The 22,067-nt window shown below is 44.5% G+C and overlaps 1 protein-coding gene across 3 annotated transcripts in view; it reads left to right on the top strand.

Moving 5' to 3' along the window:
- The window catches only part of LOC143288631 (protein hobbit-like), a 130,706-nt gene that overhangs the window by 53,829 nt on the left and 54,810 nt on the right, over positions 1 to 22,067 (top strand). For all 3 annotated transcript variants that reach the window (XM_076597289.1, XM_076597288.1, XM_076597290.1), the window contains 13 exons: positions 146 to 266; positions 1,460 to 1,583; positions 8,807 to 8,918; positions 10,011 to 10,099; positions 11,011 to 11,080; positions 12,348 to 12,449; positions 13,332 to 13,391; positions 14,029 to 14,119; positions 14,252 to 14,462; positions 16,551 to 16,723; positions 18,013 to 18,111; positions 20,016 to 20,282; positions 21,790 to 21,886. In XM_076597289.1, the coding sequence (XP_076453404.1) occupies positions 146 to 266; positions 1,460 to 1,583; positions 8,807 to 8,918; positions 10,011 to 10,099; positions 11,011 to 11,080; positions 12,348 to 12,449; positions 13,332 to 13,391; positions 14,029 to 14,119; positions 14,252 to 14,462; positions 16,551 to 16,723; positions 18,013 to 18,111; positions 20,016 to 20,282; positions 21,790 to 21,886 (1,616 nt within the window). The remainder of the gene's footprint in view (positions 1 to 145; positions 267 to 1,459; positions 1,584 to 8,806; positions 8,919 to 10,010; positions 10,100 to 11,010; positions 11,081 to 12,347; positions 12,450 to 13,331; positions 13,392 to 14,028; positions 14,120 to 14,251; positions 14,463 to 16,550; positions 16,724 to 18,012; positions 18,112 to 20,015; positions 20,283 to 21,789; positions 21,887 to 22,067) is intronic.

The raw sequence follows: 22,067 nt of genomic DNA, 5'->3' as shown, positions 1-22,067 counted from the left end.
TGTTGTGTTGTGTTGTATTGTGTTGTGTTGTATTGTGTTGTATTGTGTTGTATTGTATTGTGTTGTATTGTATTGTATTGTGTTGTATTGTATTGTGTTGTATTGTATTGTATTGTGTTGTATTGTGTTGTATTGTGTTGTGCAGGAGCTGCGTGTGCACATTCTGCGTGAGCTGACGATGGACTGGACGACCAGCGCCCACATGTGTGTGCTGCAGGGAGTGCAGAACATGGCCTCCCTCCTGGACAGGCTCAGGGCCAGAAAAGGTGATAACAGTACCAGTATCAGTATCAGTATCAGTAGCTCAAGGAGGCGTCACAGCGTTCGGACAAATCCATATACGCTGCACCACATCTGCCAGGCAGATGCCTGACCAGCAGCGTAATCCAACGCGCTTAGTCAGGCCTTGAGAAAGAAAGAAAGAAAGAAAATAAATAAATAAATAATAATAATAATAATAATAAATAAATAAAAATAAAATAAAGGAAAAAAGTAAAAAAAAGAGAAAAAAAAAGAAATAAGTAAATAAATAAATAAATAATGGATAAATACATAAAAAAGAACTACTACTACTAATAATAATGTTTATAAGGCACAAAAACTTGATAACAGTATAATCATAACGATGATTACGGTAATAATGATGATATGATAGTCAGTCTTGTCAAACTATGACCATCAGAACAGCAGAGGAGGCAACTGCTGCCCCGACTATCCAGGCTCAAATTTGATTATAGTGGGGAGTGTCTTGCCCAAGTTACATCCCCACTCTCTCGGCCAAGAGGGTTAATTTTAGGACAGTCGGCGTTGGGATGGTTCACTAAGGCCGATTAGCCCCCAGGGCTGCAGCACTAAGAGCCAGTGCAATTTTGCCTCCTAGTTTGAGAGTCATGGTCCTTCACAAAAGACTAAGCTGTAAATGATTTCCCATTGCAATGCAGAGAAACCATTGATAATACAACTCTCACTTTCTGTTGGTCCAACTGTAAAATGATAATAATGATGGAGCCAGTTGCATTGCTCGGACGGAAGAGCCTTTTATGGTCGTAACCCACTACTAACTGTGTGTAGTATAGAACTGACCAATGGCGTAGTTCGGTCAGCGTAGGCATTTAGTCACGTGTAACTGTCAGAAAGTTAGAACCAAGCAATGCAACTGGCACCTGGTGAACAGTTCTGTGTGGCACCTCAGTGACTGTCTCCTCACAAGAGTTGAGGACAAGAAGAAGAAAATGATAAAGAAGAAGAAGAAGATAGCAATATAATAGAAGCAGGGCATGTCATCCGAACGTTTGACTCCAGAATCCCCAAACAGCTCCTCGTGAACTCTGCTTCGGCTAAGGAAACTTGAGGAAGGCTGCATAAATGCTATAAGTAAAGGTCAGCATTGTGTATGCTGGACCCCCCCACACACCCACAGTCCCCCTAAAATACAGGTGATGGGTGGTTTGGGTGACAGGTGAGGATGGCAGAAGGAAGCTGGCTGTGTCACCAGGCACGGCAGCTCACAGGTCACGCTTGATGATCAACGTTCTGATCCACGCTGACATTCACCTCTCGGCCTCCCTCTCACGGAACCACAGGTAGTTTGTGTGTGTGTGTGTGTGTGTGTGTGTGTGTTGTGTGTGTGTGTGTGTGTGTTGTGTGTGTGTGTGTGTGTTGTGTGTGTGTGTTGTGTGTGTGTGTTGTGTGTGTGTTGTGTGTGTGTGTTGTGTGTGTGTGTGTAGGATATAGTGTGTACGATGTTAGGTGCATGGTTGCAGAGTGCGTGGTGTATGTTGCACATGATCTGTGATGTGTGATGTCAGACATACCAGGACGTGATTTGAGGTGTGTGATATGGGGAATATTTGTATTTGTATTTCTTTTTATCACAGCAGATTTTTCTGTGTGAAATTCAGGCTGCTCTCCCCAGGGAGAGCGCGTCGCTATACTGCAGCGCCACCCTTTTTATTGGTATTTTTTCCTGTGTGCAGTTTTATATGCTTTTCCTATCGAAGTGGATTTTTCTATATAATTTTGCCAGGAACAACCCTTTTGTTGCTGTAGGTTCTTTTACGTGCGCTAAGTGCATGCTGTACACGGGACCTCGGTTTATCGTCTCATCCGAATGACTAGCGTCCAGATCACCACTCAGGGTCTAATGGAGGGGGAGAAACTATTGGCTGCTGAGCCGTGATTCAAACCTGTGCGCTCAGATTTTCTCGTTTCCTAGGCAGACGCGTTACCTCTGGGCCAACTCTCCATATGGGGAGTAAGGTGTGCACTTGGAAACGCATCAAAATCAGTGGTTGTTCTGGATGTTACAGCCAGGGATCACATGCTACAGGAAAACCCCCCCAAAACCCAACAACAATGAAACCAGTGGATGATGGTGTGCACAAGACTTAACTGCCTTTGGAAGTGCCTTTGTTAACTCACTCCAGACGAACTGTTTTCTCCCTTGCTTTTCCCTGCAGATGAACCATTTGTCAGGGTTAGGAAAAAAATCACAAAAAATACAAAACATCTAGTAACTGAATGAAACTCACTGTACTTGACCCACTGACTCCGTTACTCATGTCATGTGAACGCCCACCCCCCTCCCTTTTCACTGCTCTCAGAAGCTGAGTCACTATCAGTAACTTCTTGCTGGTAGCTTTCTTCCCTGCAGATACTTTATTCAACATCTTCATCATCCTCGCTGATGTCGAAACCTTCAGTTTTAAGCTTTTCAATCACTTCAGCAGCGGTAAAAGCCGCTGTTGTGATCTAGTTTGCTCCAAAAATTTCCACTTGTATCGCCTGGGACGCCATTTTTGATATGTATGCAGATTAGCTTGTTGTGTGGGGTCCTGAACTTGCTAGCTCGCTGTGGTGTGTGTTGTTATGGAGTTTCATGAAGAAACTTTCCATTCGACCCTTGACACATTCACAATGCCCGGTGCAGCTGCAAGTGTTATGCTACCCCATGAGGAAAACGTGGAAAAAAAATTGTCGAAACCGCTATAGCGTTCTGTTGTCCGGAACGCTACCTTATGTCAGGAACACTATGCATTCCATTGTCTGGAGTGAGTTGAGAGAAAGTGTGGTCAAGTGAAAAGACAACTGGCTGCTGTAAGCGAAAGATAACGGAGATACAAAGGAAACCCCAGATGTGAAAAAAACCCCAAAAAACCCAACCCCCCATAAACAAAGAAAGAAGAGAATTGTTGCCGCCAGAGGAATACATTGAACAGTGTCCGTAAGGTCAGAAAAAGGAAAACAGTTTGTGCACACTGTTCAGGTGTGAATTCTCCATTAGTCATGGCAGTTGTGATGATTGTCAGCATCACGTTGAATCAGAAAAGATACTGTGTTCTTGAAAATTCTTGAAAATTTAAGTTTGTTTTTCATTTTTGTATCATCTGTTCTTGGTGGTAAGATTCTAGGGTCGGCAAGTATGGGTATGTGTAGGCTGTACAGTTTATGTGTATTCTATATTTTTTGTTAAGATATCACTGTTTTTGATGGTAAGATTCTGGGGAAGGTATGTATGGGTTGGTGCAGGCTGTACAGTTTATGTGTATTCTATATTTTTTGTGAAGATATCACTGTTTTTGATGGTAAGATTCTGGGGAAGGTATGTATGGGTATGTGTAGGCTGTACAGTTTATGTGTATTCTATATTTTTTGTTAAGATATCACTGTTTTTGATGGTAAGATTGTGGGGAAGGTATGTATGGGCAGGTGTAGGCTGTACAGTTTATGTTTATTCTATATTTTTTGTTAAGATATTGTTTTTGATGGTAAGATTCTGGGGAAGGTATGTATGGGTATGTGTAGGCTGTACAGTTTATGTTTATTCTATATTTTTTGTTAAGATATCACTGTTTTTGATGGTAAGATTCTGGGGAAGGTATGTATGGGTTTGTGTAGGCTGTACAGTTTATGTTTATTCTATATTTTTTGTTGAGATATCACTGTTTTTGATGGTAAGATTGTGGGGAAGGTATGTATGGGTAGGTGTAGGCTGTACAGTTTATGTTTATTCTATATTTTTTGTTAAGATATCACTGTTTTTGATGGTAAGATTGTGGGGAAGGTATGTATGGGTAGGTGTAGGCTGTACAGTTTATGTTTATTCTATATTTTTTGTTAAGATATCACTGTTTTTGATGGTAAGATTGTGGGGAAGGTATGTATGGGTAGGTGTAGGCTGTACAAGTAGAGTTCTGTATTTTCATGTCTTCTGTTTTTGGTTGTAAGATTTTGGGGTAGGCAGGTATGGGTATGTGCAGGCTGTATAATTTAAGTTTTTTTTGTTAATTTTTTTGTTTGTGGGTAGGCATGTATGGGTATGTGTAGGCTGTATAATTTAAGTTTTTTTTGTTAATTTTTTTGTTTGTGGGTAGGCATGTATGGGTATGTGTAGGCTGTACAATTTAAGTTTTTTGTTAATTTTAATTGTTTGTGGGTAGGCATATGTGGGTATGTGTAGGCTGTACTGTGTATAATTTATGTTTGTTCTTTATTTATTTTTGAGGGGGTAGGGGTGGGGGGTAGGAAGGTGTGTGTGTGTGTGTGTGGCTGTATGGTGTACAGGGATGGTAGGTGTGTGGCTGTATGGTGTACAGGGATGGTAGGTGTGTGGCTGTATGGTGTACAGGGATGGTAGGTGTGTGGCTGTATGGTGTACAGTGATGGTAGGTGTGTGGCTGTATGGTGTACAGTGATGGTAGGTGTGTGGCTGTATGGTGTACAGTCAGTGATGGTAGGTGTGTGGCTGTATGGTGTACAGTGATGGTAGGTGTGTGGCTGTATGGTGTACAGTGATGGTAGGTGTGTGGCTGTATGGTGTACAGTCAGTGATGGTAGGTGTGTGGCTGTATGGTGTACAGTGAAGGTAGGTGTGTGGCTGTATGGTGTACAGTCAGTGATGGTAGGTGTGTGGCTGTATGGTGTACAGTGAGTGATGGTAGGTGTGTGGCTGTATGGTGTACAGTGATGGTAGGTGTGTGGCTGTATGGTGTACAGTCAGTGATGGTAGGTGTGTGGCTGTATGGTGTACAGTGATGGTAGGTGTGTGGCTGTATGGTGTACAGTGAGTGATGGTAGGTGTGTGGCTGTATGGTGTACAGTGAGTGATGGTAGGTGTGTGGCTGTATGGTGTACAGTGATGGTAGGTGTGTGGCTGTATGGTGTACAGTGATGGTAGGTGTGTGGCTGTATGGTGTACAGTGAGTGATGGTAGGTGTGTGGCTGTATGGTGTACAGTCAGTGATGGTAGGTGTGTGGCTGTATGGTGTACAGTGAGTGATGGTAGGTGTGTGGCTGTATGGTGTACAGTGATGGTAGGTGTGTGGCTGTATGGTGTACAGTGAAGGTAGGTGTGTGGCTGTATGGTGTACAGTGAGTGATGGTAGGTGTGTGGCTGTATGGTGTACAGTCAGTGATGGTAGGTGTGTGGCTGTATGGTGTACAGTGAGTGATGGTAGGTGTGTGGCTGTATGGTGTACAGTCAGTGATGGTAGGTGTGTGGCTGTATGGTGTACAGTGATGGTAGGTGTGTGGCTGTATGGTGTACAGTGAGTGATGGTAGGTGTGTGGCTGTATGGTGTACAGTGTTGGTAGGTGTGTGGCTGTATGGTGTACAGTGATGGTAGGTGTGTGGCTGTATGGTGTACAGTGATGGTAGGTGTGTGGCTGTATGGTGTACAGTGAGTGATGGTAGGTGTGTGGCTGTATGGTGTACAGTGAGTGATGGTAGGTGTGTGGCTGTATGGTGTACAGTCAGTGATGGTAGGTGTGTGGCTGTATGGTGTACAGTGAAGGTAGGTGTGTGGCTGTATGGTGTACAGTGAAGGTAGGTGTGTGGCTGTATGGTGTACAGTGATGGTAGGTGTGTGGCTGTATGGTGTACAGTCAGTGATGGTAGGTGTGTGGCTGTATGGTGTACAGTCAGTGATGGTAGGTGTGTGGCTGTATGGTGTACAGTGAGTGATGGTAGGTGTGTGGCTGTATGGTGTACAGTGATGGTAGGTGTGTGGCTGTATGGTGTACAGTGAGTGATGGTAGGTGTGTGGCTGTATGGTGTACAGGGATGGTAGGTGTGTGGCTGTATGGTGTACAGTGATGGTAGGTGTGTGGCTGTATGGTGTACAGTGATGGTAGGTGTGTGGCTGTATGGTGTACAGTCAGTGATGGTAGGTGTGTGGCTATATGGTGTACAGTGTTGGTAGGTGTGTGGCTGTATGGTGTACAGTGATGGTAGGTGTGTGGCTGTATGGTGTACAGTCAGTGATGGTAGGTGTGTGGCTGTATGGTGTACAGTGAGTGATGGTAGGTGTGTGGCTGTATGGTGTACAGTCAGTGATGGTAGGTGTGTGGCTGTATGGTGTACAGTGAGTGATGGTAGGTGTGTGGCTGTATGGTGTACAGTGATGGTAGGTGTGTGGCTGTATGGTGTACAGTGAGTGATGGTAGGTGTGTGGCTGTATGGTGTACAGTGAGTGATGGTAGGTGTGTGGCTGTATGGTGTACAGTGAGTGATGGTAGGTGTGTGGCTGTATGGTGTACAGTGTTGGTAGGTGTGTGGCTGTATGGTGTACAGTGATGGTAGGTGTGTGGCTGTATGGTGTACAGTGAGTGATGGTAGGTGTGTGGCTGTATGGTGTACAGTGTTGGTAGGTGTGTGGCTGTATGGTGTACAGTGATGGTAGGTGTGTGGCTGTATGGTGTACAGTGAGTGATGGTAGGTGTGTGGCTGTATGGTGTACAGTGAGTGATGGTAGGTGTGTGGCTGTATGGTGTACAGTCAGTGATGGTAGGTGTGTGGCTGTATGGTGTACAGTGATGGTAGGTGTGTGGCTGTATGGTGTACAGTGATGGTAGGTGTGTGGCTGTATGGTGTACAGTGAAGGTAGGTGTGTGGCTGTATGGTGTACAGTGAAGGTAGGTGTGTGGCTGTATGGTGTACAGTGATGGTAGGTGTGTGGCTGTATGGTGTACAGTCAGTGATGGTAGGTGTGTGGCTGTATGGTGTACAGTCAGTGATGGTAGGTGTGTGGCTGTATGGTGTACAGTGAGTGATGGTAGGTGTGTGGCTGTATGGTGTACAGTGATGGTAGGTGTGTGGCTGTATGGTGTACAGTGAGTGATGGTAGGTGTGTGGCTGTATGGTGTACAGGGATGGTAGGTGTGTGGCTGTATGGTGTACAGTGATGGTAGGTGTGTGGCTGTATGGTGTACAGTGATGGTAGGTGTGTGGCTGTATGGTGTACAGTCAGTGATGGTAGGTGTGTGGCTATATGGTGTACAGTGTTGGTAGGTGTGTGGCTGTATGGTGTACAGTGATGGTAGGTGTGTGGCTGTATGGTGTACAGTCAGTGATGGTAGGTGTGTGGCTGTATGGTGTACAGTGAGTGATGGTAGGTGTGTGGCTGTATGGTGTACAGTGATGGTAGGTGTGTGGCTGTATGGTGTACAGTCAGTGATGGTAGGTGTGTGGCTGTATGGTGTACAGTGATGGTAGGTGTGTGGCTGTATGGTGTACAGTCAGTGATGGTAGGTGTGTGGCTGTATGGTGTACAGTGAAGGTAGGTGTGTGGCTGTATGGTGTACAGTGAGTGATGGTAGGTGTGTGGCTGTATGGTGTACAGTGATGGTAGGTGTGTGGCTGTATGGTGTACAGTGAGTGATGGTAGGTGTGTGGCTGTATGGTGTACAGTCAGTGATGGTAGGTGTGTGGCTGTATGGTGTACAGTGAAGGTAGGTGTGTGGCTGTATGGTGTACAGTGAGTGATGGTAGGTGTGTGGCTGTATGGTGTACAGTGATGGTAGGTGTGTGGCTGTATGGTGTACAGTGATGGTAGGTGTGTGGCTGTATGGTGTACAGTGATGGTAGGTGTGTGGCTGTATGGTGTACAGTCAGTGATGGTAGGTGTGTGGCTGTATGGTGTACAGTGAGTGATGGTAGGTGTGTGGCTGTATGGTGTACAGTGAAGGTAGGTGTGTGGCTGTATGGTGTACAGTGAAGGTAGGTGTGTGGCTGTATGGTGTACAGTCAGTGATGGTAGGTGTGTGGCTGTATGGTGTACAGTGATGGTAGGTGTGTGGCTGTATGGTGTACAGTGAGTGATGGTAGGTGTGTGGCTGTATGGTGTACAGTCAGTGATGGTAGGTGTGTGGCTGTATGGTGTACAGTCAGTGATGGTAGGTGTGTGGCTGTATGGTGTACAGTGAGTGATGGTAGGTGTGTGGCTGTATGGTGTACAGTGAGTGATGGTAGGTGTGTGGCTGTATGGTGTACAGTGATGGTAGGTGTGTGGCTGTATGGTGTACAGTCAGTGATGGTAGGTGTGTGGCTGTATGGTGTACAGTGATGGTAGGTGTGTGGCTGTATGGTGTACAGTGAGTGATGGTAGGTGTGTGGCTGTATGGTGTACAGTGATGGTAGGTGTGTGGCTGTATGGTGTACAGTCAGTGATGGTAGGTGTGTGGCTGTATGGTGTACAGTGATGGTAGGTGTGTGGCTGTATGGTGTACAGTCAGTGATGGTAGGTGTGTGGCTGTATGGTGTACAGTGATGGTAGGTGTGTGGCTGTATGGTGTACAGTGATGGTAGGTGTGTGGCTGTATGGTGTACAGTCAGTGATGGTAGGTGTGTGGCTGTATGGTGTACAGTGATGGTAGGTGTGTGGCTGTATGGTGTACAGTCAGTGATGGTAGGTGTGTGGCTGTATGGTGTACAGTGATGGTAGGTGTGTGGCTGTATGGTGTACAGTCAGTGATGGTAGGTGTGTGGCTGTATGGTGTACAGTGAGTGATAGTATGTGTGTGGATGCAGGCTGTCCCTGTACACACACAGTCTGCTGGTGACGGCCACCCTGCCGGACATTGTGATGGAGGTGCGCAACTTTGTCATCAGGTGTGACGCTCACGACATCCTCTCCGTGCAGGTCAGTGGGTTCATTGAGTTGTCTAGGTTTTGTAGTGGTTTATTCAGAATGATCGTAATAACAATGATAATGATGATGATAATAGTAATAAAGATGATAATGATACTACTACTACTGCTACTGCTACTACTACTTATGATGATGATGCTGATAATAATTGTCATAATCATGATAATGATAATAATAATGGTAATGATGATGATGATGATAATGCTGCTGATGATGGTGATTATAATATAATAATGATACTACTACCACTACCACTACCACTTTACTACTTCTTCTACTACTACTACTACTACTACTACAACTTTTACTATTACTACTACTACTATACTGTATGCCTTTTTATAGCACTCTATCTTTTCTGGAGACAAGCCAGAGGGCTTTCACACCCAACGCTCACATGCATACCCCTAAACAAAGGGACGAAAGACAAAACTTACAAATAGGTGTAGACCGGAGGCTAAAGAAACAGTGGACGGGTAAGGAGTTGTTTTGGGGGTGGGGGGTGGGTGGGTGGGGAGGGGGGGGAATAGGCAAGTTATAAGGCCAGACTTGAAAGAGCTGAGTGCAGGGATTTTGTTGAAGAGAAAGAGGGATGTTGTTCGAAGTGTGAGGTGCAGAGACTGAGAAGGAGCAGCAGCTGAGTGTGGAGTGTTTGAATCTAGGAATGCAGAAACAAAGGAGTTGCACTGTCTAGTGCACTGACCACGCCATTATTGTGTGTGTGTGTGTGTGTGTGTGGTGTGTGTGTGTGTGTGTGAATGTGTGTGTGTGTGGTGTGTGTGTGGTGTGTGTGTGTGTGTGAATGTGTGTGTGTGTGTGTGTGTGTGTGTGTGTGTGTGTGTGTGGTGTGTGTGTGTGTGTGTGTGAATGTGTGGTGTGTGTGTGTGTGTGTGTGTGTGGTGTGTGTGTGTGTGTGTGAATGTGTGTGTGTGTGTGTGTGTGTGTGTGTGTGTGTGTGTGTGTGTGTGTATGAATGTGTGTGTGTGTGTGTGTGTGTGTGTGTGTGAGTGTATGAATGTGTGTGTGTGTGTGTGTGTGTGTGTATGTGTGTGTGTGTGTGTGTGTGTGTGTGTGTGAGTGCAGGGGTTCCAGCTGGAGACTCTGCCCCCCTCACAGCTGCAGCTGGAGAGAGAGGGCTTCAAGGTTCTGGAGCTGCCTGTCAACAGGGGATGGTCAGTCAGTCTCTGCTGTCTCTACCTGTGTACTGTGTACACCTGGTCACTGCTGTCTCTACCTGTGTACTGTGTACACCTGGTCACTGCTGTCTGTACCTGTGTACTGTGTACACCTGGTCACTGCTGTCCTGAGCTCTGCATTGTGTACACCTGGTCACTGCATGTACTTCTTGTCCTAGCCTTTCTGTGGACACTGCTTCTGTCTGTTGTCATGCACTGTTCCCATGTACAACCCTGTTGGCTTATGTCGTACACACAGACACATACATGCACACAACCATGCATGCATTCATGCATTACACTCACACATATATTGCAGTGTTTTTGAGACGAAGGGAAAGTCTCCTTTACCTCAGACTTGAAAGAAATTTTAACTGCCTGAGATGTACAAAAATAACATGATTTAAATTGCGTTATGATTTTGATTGCTGTTGTCAATTTATTCCGCTAAAAGTACATGCTCAAATGATATTTTTTTAACGTCAACGTTGATCCCACGTTAGTGCAAGTGGGTAAAACCACTCATTTTCGACCCAGATATCCATGGTTCGAATCTGCATTGAAGACTTTTTTTTTTTTTTTTTTTTTTCGCAAAGCTGTATGTAATTATAGAGAACACATTTCACCAAACTAATTTTTAATTTTATTTTTTTTTTTTCTCTTTAAGTGTGTACCACAAGTGAGACTTGAAGGCCTTGCCTTTTTGGTTTCGTTATTGTTATTATTATTGTTTTATGTATTATTATATCCTGCCGTCTAAAGAAAACAGTGTAGTGCTAGTACAGGTTTTTTTATTTTTTTTATTTTTTCACCTTTCTCACTGGTATTGAATGTTGCTGTTGATGTCCTGTAAGAAACGGGGCTGAGTTGTGCTGCAACTAAAGTTTCTTCCTTATTCTGTGCTCCAGGGGAGTGTCTTTTGAAAGTTTCGACATCGTCTTTCCGTACAAGTACAACTTTGCTGCTTGTTATGAGGAGGTGAGTGTGTGTGTGTGTGTGTGTGTGTGTGTGTGTGTGTGTGTGTGTGTGTGTGTGTTTGTGTGTGTGTACATCTGTGTGTGTGTGTGTCTGTGAGTCTATGAGTGTGTGTGTGCGTGCGTGTGTGTGTGTGTGTGTGTGTGTGTATGTAAAGCAGACTGGCTTGTATGTCCCTTTTCTTATTCTCAGTGAATCATAGGCTGACTGTAGCCACCATTATTGAGCTAAATCATAGACTGATTATAGTCAGTGTTGTAGGACTTAATCACAGGTTGATTATAGTGTTATATAACCGAATCATAGGCTGATTATAGTCAGTCTTGTCAAACTGAACCATAAACTGATTACACTTAGTGTTGAAGTGCTAATTCATAGGCTGACTGTAGTCAGTGTTATAGTACTGAGCCATATGCTGACTGTAGTCAGTGTTGTAGCGCTGAATCGTAGGCTGACTGTAGTCAATGTTGTAGAGCTGAACCATAGGCCGACTGTAGTCAGTGTTGTAGAGCTGAACCATAGGCTGACTGTAGTCAGTGTTGTAGAGCTGAAACATAGGCTGACTGTAGTCAGTGTTGTAGAGCTGAACCATAGGCCGACTGTAGTCAGTGTTGTAGCGCTGAAACATAGGCTGACTGTAGTCAGTGTTGTAGCGCTGAAACATAGGCTGACTGTAGTCAGTGTTGTAGCGCTAAATCATAGGCTGACTGTAGTCAGTGTTGTAGCGCTGAAACATAGGCTGACTGTAGTCAGTGTTGTAGCGCTGAACTGTAGGCTGACTGTAGTCAGTGTTGTAGCACTGAAACATAGGCTGACTGTAGTCAGTGTTGTAGCACTGAATCATAGGCTGACTGTAGTCAGTGTTGTAGCACTGAATCATAGGCTGACTGTAGTCAGTGTTGTAGCACTAAATCATAGGCTGACTGTAGTCAGTGTTGTAGCGCTGAAACATAGGCTGACTGTAGTCAGTGTTGTAGCGCTGAATCATAGGCTGACTGTAGTCAGTGTTGTAGCGCTGAATCATAGGCTGACTGTAGTCAGTGTTGTAGAGTTGATGTTCCTGGTTAGAAGTAGCTACAAGCTGACAAAGATGCTGAGAACAGGGTGTGTGTGGCTGGCAGGTTCATTGACTGACTGACTGAAGTTTCACACTGTGACAGGCGCTGAACACAGTGAAGTGACTGACTGACTGACTGAAGTTTCACACTGTGACAGGCGCTGAACACAGTGAAGTGACTGAATGACTGACTGAAGTTTCACACTGTGACAGGCGCTGAACACAGTCAAGTGGCTGAAGCTGGTGCACAAGGTGAAGAAGAAACCGTTCACCGTTGACAGCCCCCTCCCTGCTGACCTCCGCATCAAAACCAAGGTCAGTGACAATCCAATGCCAATGTCAGAGCATTATTAAGGTCACACAGATACCATGTGACGCCAAGGTCAGAGCATTATTAAGGTCACACTGTTACCATGTGACGCCAAGATCAGAGCATTATTAAGGTCACATTGTTACAATGTAACACCAAGGTCAGAGCATTATTAAGGTCAGAGTGTTACCTTGTGACACCAAGGTCAGAGCATTATTGAGGTCACACAGTTACCATGTGGCACCAAGATCAGAGCATTATTAAAGTCACACTGTTGCCATGTGACACCAAGGTCAGAGCATTATTACGGTCACACAATTACCATGTGACACCAAGGTCAGAGCATTATTAAGTTCACACATTTACCATGTGGCACCAAGGTCATAGTATTATCAAGGTCGGAGTGCTACCTTTTGACACCAAGGCCAGTGCATTATAAAGGTCAAACTGTTGCTGTGTGACAACAAGGTCAGAGCATAATGAAGGTCAGTGTGTTTGCAGTGACACACAATGATATGTTACACATTCATGCATTCACACATACAGAATCCTTTGTTTCTGTGTGTCTATCTCTCCTTCTCTGTCATGAGTGGATTAGAAACAGAAATTTTTATGTGCATTGGGTTTGGTAGTTGTATTGGTGATAGCAGCTGTGGTAGGACTAGTTAATAAATAATGAAAGTGATGATGAATGTGATGATGTATCACAATGATGATGATTATGATGATAAGCTTATTTGCACTGTGCCTTCCATGGAAAACATTAAGAAAAAAAACAAAACAACGTTAACGCTCAAGGCAGTGCGAGTGAGCAGTAGAATCGTGTATGATAAAATATATTCCACTGTTAATTGTGTTGCACAAAACAGTTTTCATTTGTCTTTCAGATGCTGTCCATTGAAGTGTGCGACGACCCCTTTGAGGTCAAAGTGGGTCTGAACTATGAGGTGAGGAGGTTAAGACACCGGTCAACAGAAGGGAGGGGAGGGTAGGGGGGGGGGGGGGAGGGTGAAGTGGGTGAAGGTGACTGTGTAGTGAGGGGTGTTTAATTCTCTGCACCCTTCATACCACGTCGCCCTATAGTCAGTCATTCTTTTCAAAGTTTTCAATTTTGTGTATGTGTGTATGTGTGTGTTTGTGTGTGAAAATCATACTGTGTATGTGTATGTGTGTTGTTGTTTTTCTGCATGTGTTATTGTGTGTATATGTGTATATCATACTCTGTATGTGTGAGTGTGTGTGTGTGTGTGTGTGTGTGTGTGTGTGTGTGTTTAATTTATTTATGTGTGTGTATGTTTCTGTGTGTGTGTGTGTATGTGTGTATATATATGTGTGTGTGTGTGTGTGTGTATCATACTATGCTGTGTATGTGTGAATGTATGTCTGTGTGTGTGTTTGTGTGTGCCATTGTGTGTGTGTGTCACTGTGTGTGTGTGTGTGTGTTTGTGTATATATGTGTTTATCATAATGTGTATGTGTGAACCTATGTGTGTATATATACATATATATATTTGTGTGTTAGTGTATGTAATGTTAGGGATGTGTCTGTATATATCTTTCTGTGTGTGTGATGTGTGTGTACAGTTGCTGAAAGACGAGGTGCAGGAGAGCAAGAAGAGGAGAGACGTGATGGACGCTAAACTGGTGCAGCTGTGTAAGACCAAGAACATTTCGGGTAGGTGTGTGTGTGTGGTGTGTGTGTCTCGGTGGTGTGTGTATATGTGTATGTATGTGTGTGTGTGTCATGTGTGTGTCTGTGTGTGTCTATGCATTCATCTCTATGTGTGCATGTCTGTATACCTGCCAGTGGTGAAGAAGGAGGAGCTGTACGCCTCGCTGTACAAGAAGAGCTCGGAGATCTACATCCAGCGCTCCATGCAGATGTACGGCAACGGGGCCATGCGCACCCAGCTCTTCACCTGGCTCATGGAGGACCTGGAGATCATTGCCCTCGCCGACACCTCCTACCATGGCCGTGACAACGTCATCACCGTCATGACCGACATCGACAAGGACAGGTGAATAGCGCTGGTTATAGATGACATGGCAGTGATAGTGTCACTGTCATGACAAGACATTGACACCTCCTACCATGGCCGTGACAACGTCATCACCGTCATGACTGACATCAACAAGGACAGGTGAGGTGAACAGTGCTGGTTGTGGTGACGATATAGCTGTGATAGTGTTAATCACTGTCATGGCAAGACATTGACAAAGGTAAATCGTAACACATGCTATCATGATTGTTGCAAAGTCATCGCTGTCATGACTGACATCAACAAGGACAGGTGAGGTGAACAGTGCTGGTTGTGGTGACGATATAGCTGTGATAGTGTTAATCACTGTCATGGCAAGACATTGACAAAGGTAAATCGTAACACATGCTATCATGATTGTGGGAAAGTCATCGCTGTCATGACTGACATCGATAAGGACAGGTGAGGTGAATAGCGCTGGTTGTAGTGACGATATAGTTGTGATAGTGTCAGTCACTGTCATAGCAAGACATTGACAAGGATAGGTGAATAGCGCTGGATATGATGATGATACAAATGTGATAGTGTCAGTCACTGTCATGACAAGACATTGACAAGAACAGGTGAATAGCGCTGGTTGTGACGATACAGCTGTGATAGTGTAAATGTCACGGCAAGACATTGACAAAAGTAAATGACACATCCTTTAACGATAGTGGCATTGTCATCGCAGGTGAATGACACTAACATTACGTTTACCTTGCCTTTGACACACCAGATACAACTGTCACAATATCATTGTTGTCATGACAGAGTTATGGAATGTGGTATTGTGTGCCCACTGTACAGAATGATTGTCATGGAGTGTGGCATTGTGTGCCCACTGTACAGAATGATTGTCATTGAGTGTGGTATTGTGTGCCCACTGTACAGAATGATTGTCATGGAGTGTGGCATTGTGTGCCCACTGTACAGAACGATTGTCAGTCAGTGTGGTATTATGTGCCCACTGTACAGAACGATTGTCATGGAGTGTGGTATTGTGTGCCCACTGTGCAGAATGATTGTCAATGAGTGTGGTGTTGTGTGCCCACTGTACAGAACGATTGTCAGTCAGTGTGGTATTGTGTGCCCACTGTACAGAATGATTGTCATGGAGTGTGGTATTGTGTGCCCACTGTACAGAATGATTGTCATGGAGTGTGGTATTATGTGCCCACTGTACAGAATGATTGTCATGGAGTGTGGTATTGTGTGCCCACTGTACAGAATGATTGTCAGTCAGTGTGGTATTATGTGCCCACTGTACAGAACGATTGTCAGTCAGTGTGGTATTATGTGCCCACTGTACAGAATGATTGTCATGGAGTGTGGTATTGTGTGCCCACTGTACAGAATGATTGTCATGGAGTGTGGTATTATGTGCCCACTGTACAGAATGATTGTCATGGAGTGTGGTGTTATGTGCCCACTGTACAGAATGATTGTCATGGAGTGTGGTTCTATGCACTCAGTGTATGGGGGAGGAGGAATTTTGTTTAATGTCCTGCCACACATATCGGTGATTGAATACAGTTCGTTAGTATAATGTATACCTTTGAGTATTATCGTTTAAAAGAGGACGAGGAGGGGGATGAATGGTGAGTTGGGGGAAACCTGGTGTATGGGGGGTGAAATTTGAACATGTATCTAAATACAGTTACAGAAAATTACTTTATGGACTTGTAAAAGAGAAGTCATGAATCTTACAAGCGAAATAACTGATTATGAATGCAGAAAGTTGAAAACATCAATGTTCTCAGTCACTAGTGATGACACATTTTCGTGCAGGTAAGGCTTCATCAGATCAGACAAAAATCATATGCTTGATTGTCACATTACTGAAGCATATGCACTTGACTCAGTGTATGGAATGATTATCATAGAGTATGTTTTTTTGCTCTTGATAATGTACAGAGTGATTGTGACAGAGTGTGGTATGATGTGCTCAGTATACAGAATAATTGTCGTGTAGTGTTGTCAGGCCTGACACGGACCAAAAGCAACAGCGTCAAGATGTAGTGTGGAATGGTGTGTGCGCTCAATCAACTGTCCGGACAATGAGAGTTGTCTCCACCTTCTGTGCAGCCCCCCGCCGTCAGCGGACATGGAGTTTGTGACGTTGTGGTGTCGGTCGATCAACTTCAGCGTCAAGCACTGGTCTGTGTCCCTGCGTGACTTCCCCCAGCCCATGATCGACATCACCAACATGCACGTGTGGGGGCGGCTCATCGGGGCCGAGAGGGACGGCACCAAGAGGGGTCAGTCGGTTTACTTTCACTTTCAGTTTCTCAAGGAGGCGTCATTGCGTTCGGACAAATCCATATACGCTACACCACATCTGCTAGGCAGATGCCTGACCAGCAGCTTAACCCAACGCGCTTAGTCAGGCCTCGAGTGCATGCTTGTATATTTGTTTGTCTATCAGAGTGGATTTCTGTTTACATAATTTTGCCAGAGGACAACACTGTCATTGCCATGGGTTCTTTTTCAGTGCACCAAGTGCGTGCTGCACACGGGACCTCGGTTTATTGTGCCATCTGAATGACTAGAGGCTGAGTTTTATTTTCCAGTCAGACTTGGGAGAAAGGGTGAGGGTGGTATCGAACACACACCCTGACGGACTCTCTGTATTGGCAGCTGAATGTCTTTACCATTCTGCCACCTTCCTTGTTCTGGTCAGTCACTGTTGTTAAGTGATAGTAGTGAGTAATAATGATGATGATGTTATGTAATGATCATAATGACAATGATGATGATGATGATGATGATGATGAGTGATCAAGGCAGAGAGACATAGCACCAAGAAGGGATCAGTCACTGCTGTTTGACAATGACAATAGTAATGATAATGATGATAATATAATGATAGTACAGAATATATAAAAAGTTGATACATACTGCACTTTTCATTTACACAGTAATGCTCAAGGCACATGAGTATACTTCCGTTGACTGAGATTTAAAACAAGACTTTTTGGGGGGGAGGAGGGGGCAGGCAGTTGGGGAGGGGGTGGGGATGCAAATGTGTCAACATAGATCTATCATCACGTGATTAATGCTTGAATCATAGTTGTGTTGGACCATGACCATCAGAACAGCAGAGGAGCCCACATGATTAACTCATTCTACACCACTGTTACATGCCTGCTGCAACTCCCCAGGACCACACTACACGAGACCACTGCAGTGAAAGAAAAAAAGAAAAAAAAAGGTTCAACCAAAACGATGAAAATCAATGGAGAATTGTGGATTTAGTCGGCCAAAGCTTCGCATTCATGCTTCTAGAATCCTTAAGCGGCTCAGTTTAAAACATCACCTGTACCAAGCAAGAATAAACAAAATTAGAATAGCATGTCGCTACGAGAATACTCGTACTGGGTCCACATGGGGAGTAATCATGTTCCTAGTTAACTCATACCTGGAGTAGAATGAGTTAATGCATGGTATTATTAAAATATCTTTTGTAACTTCTGCTTCTGAAACATTGAAACTACTTTACCAAAGGGAAAGAAATAAAAGAAGAGAAATGTCCTTGTTTGTGGTGCAGCCAAGCGGGAGTGTGTGGTGGAGGTGGACAGCCCCTGGGGAAACATGGAGGTGCAGAGGAACCTGCCAGCACTCAAGTTCTTCCACGACTTCAGCAGTGGTCAGTGCATGTGTACTGTAGTATCGGTGCATGTGTCCTGTTGTGTCACTACATGTGTCCTACAGTGCATGTCCTTCAGTGCATGTGTACTGCAGTGCATGTCCTCTAATGTCAGTGCTTGTGTACTGCAGTGTAAGTGGTCAGTGTATGTGTCCTACAGTATCTGTGCACATGTTCTGCGATGTCAGTGCATGTGTTCTGTTCTGATCAGTGCTTGTTTCCCAGATTTTTTCTGTTTGTGCTTACTTTATCAAACCTGAACAGAACAGATTTGTATATTTAATCTCCTGACTGCAGGCATTCATATCAATATCAGATTCTGAACCAACATAGAACTGTTCAAAATACAGAAGTTTTATGAACTAAACAGGATGTGCAAATGTTTTCAGCAAAAAAAAAAAAAAAAAAAAAAAAAAATTTTTTAGTGGTGCCTCTACCCTCTTCCCCCCCCCGATATCTTTCCTTTTCTCTCACCTCACTTTATGTTTACCTTTCATATGCCACTTTCACTCACACACACACCTTATGTTTACCTTTCATATGCCACTTTCACTCACACACACACACCTTAACTAATCACTTCCTTTCATTTTTACCTATTTTCTGGTGCAGCAGTTGCCGCCCCAGCATGTCTCGTGGCTTGTTGTGAGCGTTTTAAGTGTGTTCAATGACTGTATATGTATACATATGGTGTGTGCATTCTTAACATGTATGGCAAGTGATTACAGCTGTCTGGGTTTGTTATTTCTCCAGTGTGAACTGTGGTGTTAAATATTCAAGCCTTTCTGTCATTCATCTCAAAATGTTGTTCCTCAGAACACATTTCTACTCAGCTCCGTACTCTGCACTGGCTCCCTGTTGGGACGAGAATTAGATACAAAGTTGCGTGTCTCTGCTTTCCCACTTCACAGGACCAAGCTATCTTTCTGACCTCTTCAGTGTTCACACTCCCTCAAGAACTTTCCACTCTTTCCTGTGACTGTTACCTTCTGAAGATTCCACATGACAACAAAGTCATCTTTTCAAAACTTCTCTGTAAGCACTGTGGGTTTCTTACTTCTACAAGCCACCGCATGCCTCCCAGCTCACTTTGTGTGTATGAGGAAGGAGAGAAGGGGGTTTGGGGTGGAGGGTGGGGGACGGAGAGCGGGGAGGGAGAAAGGGGTAGACAGAGGGAGCAGTAGTATTGATGAAGACGTTCTCCGTCCTGACAGACGTGCAGTCGATCACACTGGTACTTTTTTTTATTTTTTTTTTTAATGGAAACGCCCCAAAGAAAATAATCTTGAATACGCTGGTACATTGATATTAGTAGTAAACAAGCAGCAGTATAGATGAAGACATCTCCCTGTCCTGACAGAGGTGGAGTCAGGTCACACTGGTACATTATTATTATGAGTTAGTATAGATGAAGACATCTCCCTGTCCTGACAGAGGTGGAGTCGGTCACGCTGGTACATTATTATTATGAGTCAGTATAGATGAAGACATCTCCCTGTCCTGACAGACGTGGAGTCGGTCACACTGGTACATTATTATTATGAGTCAGTATAGATGAAGACATCTCCCTTTCCTGACAGAGGTGGAGGTGGTCACACTGGTACATTATTATTATGAGTCAGTATAGATGAAGACATCTCCCTGTCCCGACATACGTGGAGTCGATCACACTGGTACATTATTATTATGAGTCAGTATAGATGAAGACATCTCCCTGTCCGACAGAGGTGGAGGTGGTCACACTGGTACATTATTATTATGTGGAGTCGGTCACGCTGGTACATTATTATTATGAGTCAGTATAGATGAAGACATCTCCCTGTCCTGACAGAGGTGGAGTCGGTCACGCTGGTACATTATTATTATGAGTCAGTATAGATGAAGACATCTCCCTGTCCTGACAGAGGTGGAGTCGGTCACACTGGCCTACGGGGTGTGCTGGGAGCCGGCGGTGGCTCTGTACAACCTGGCCATGGACCTGATCAACCGGCCCTCCGTGGACCCCAGCCGCCCGCTGCCCTTCTGGGACAAGATGCGGCTGCTTCTGCACGGTCGGCTGACCATGGCCATGACGCGCATGAGCTGGCTGTACCACGCCTCCCTGGACCCCTACAACAACACGGAGCTCATGGACTGGACCTGGACCCGCCTTCTGATGGACTGGACCAACGGTTGGTGTTTGTGTCTTCCCACTTTTGCCTCTGCTGTGTGTGTGTGTGTGTGATTTATGTAATTTGTGTTTGAGGGAGAGAGGGTTGGTTGCGACTGGTTCCCTTCTCAAGAGTTGGTTGCGATTGGTTACCTGAGAGTTGGTTACGATTGGTTCGCTGAGAGTTAGTAAGTTGAGAATTGGTTATGATTGGTTAGCTGAGAGTTGGTTATGCTTGGTTAGCTGAGAGTTCGTTATGCTTGGAGTTGGTTATGCTTGGTTAGCTGTGAGTTGGTTACGCTTAAGGGTTGGTTACGATTAGGTGAGAGCTTGGTTAATGATGATAATGATGATAATGATAATTATTCATATAGCGCTGAATCTTGTGCAGAAACAAATCAAAGCACTTCGACACTAGTCATTCACACACAGGTTAGCTGAGAGTTGGTTGTGATTAGTTAGCTGAGAGATGGTTACAGTTGGTTAGTTGAGAGTTGGTTGTGATTGGTTAGCTGAGAGATAGTTACAGTTGATTAGTTGAGAGTTGGTTGTGATTGGTTAGCTGAGAAATAGGTATAATTGGTTATCTCAGAGATGGTTACGATTGGTTGTCTGAGAGTTGGTTGCTATTGGTTAACTCAGAGATGGTATGATTGGTCAGCTGAGAGTTGGTTTCAATGGTTTTGATTGGTTCGCTGAGAGACCACTTATAACAGGGTGGTTACGATTGGTTAGCTGAGAGACCACTTATAACAGGGTGGTTACGATTGGTTAGCTGAGAGACCACTTATAACAGGGTGGTTACGATTGGTTAGATGAGGGAAAACGTAGGGTGGTTATGATTGGTTAGCTGAGAATGATTGTTGAGCAGAGACAAGTTAAAACACGGTGGTTATGATTGGTTAGTTGAGAGACAACTTATAATACAGTAGTTATGATTGGTTAGTTGAGAGACAACTTGAAATAGGGTGATTACTATTGGTTAGTTGAGAGACAACATGAAACAGGGTGGTTATGATTGGTTAGTTGAGAGACAACTTATAACAGGGTAGTTATGATTGGTTAGCTGAGAGACAACTTATAATAGAGTAGTTATGATTGGTTAGCTGAGAGACAACTTATAATAGAGTAGTTATGATTGGTTAGCTGAGAGACAACTTATAACAGAGTAGTTTTGAGATTTGTTAGCTGAGAGACAACTTATAATAGAGTAGTTATGATTGGTTAGCTGAGACACAACTTATAACAGGGTAGTTGTGATTTGTTAGCTGAGAGTCAACATACAACAGGATGCGTGGGGTGAGTTGCTGACTGGTGACTGGTGTTGTTCTGTTGGTTGACACTGAAAGCCAGCTTCACAGCCCAGATGATCAGTAGAACTTTGAACAGCCATGCGTTTTTTTCAAATGGCTGCCTGCCTGGGTGAATGAATGCTCTGACTGGATGAACTCTTGTACCTGAACAGCCCGTGCTTTGTCAGCCGTGATGAGAATAGTGACTGACGGGGCTGATGACTGTGTGTGGTGCAGGTCAGTTTGTGCTGAAGGGGGACCTCGACATCTCTCTGCGCACTGCGTCCAAGTACAACGAGAGTGTGCTCCTCCACCTCCCCAACCTCAAGTTCAAGTCAGTCACCTCCCTGTGTGTGTGTTTCTGTGGTGTGTGTGTGTGTGTGTGTGTGGTGTGTGTGTGTGTGTGTGTGTGTGTGTGTGTGTGTTGTGTGTGTGTGTTGTGTTTGTGTGTGTGTGTGTGTGTGTGTGTGTGTGTGTTGTGTTTGTGTGTGTGTGTGTGTGTGTGTGTGTTGTGT

This window comes from Babylonia areolata, chromosome 12 (genome assembly GCF_041734735.1).
Source record: "Babylonia areolata isolate BAREFJ2019XMU chromosome 12, ASM4173473v1, whole genome shotgun sequence".
NCBI classification, from domain to species: Eukaryota; Metazoa; Mollusca; class Gastropoda; order Neogastropoda; family Buccinidae; genus Babylonia; species Babylonia areolata.
This window is presented reverse-complemented; position numbering and strand designations above follow the sequence as displayed.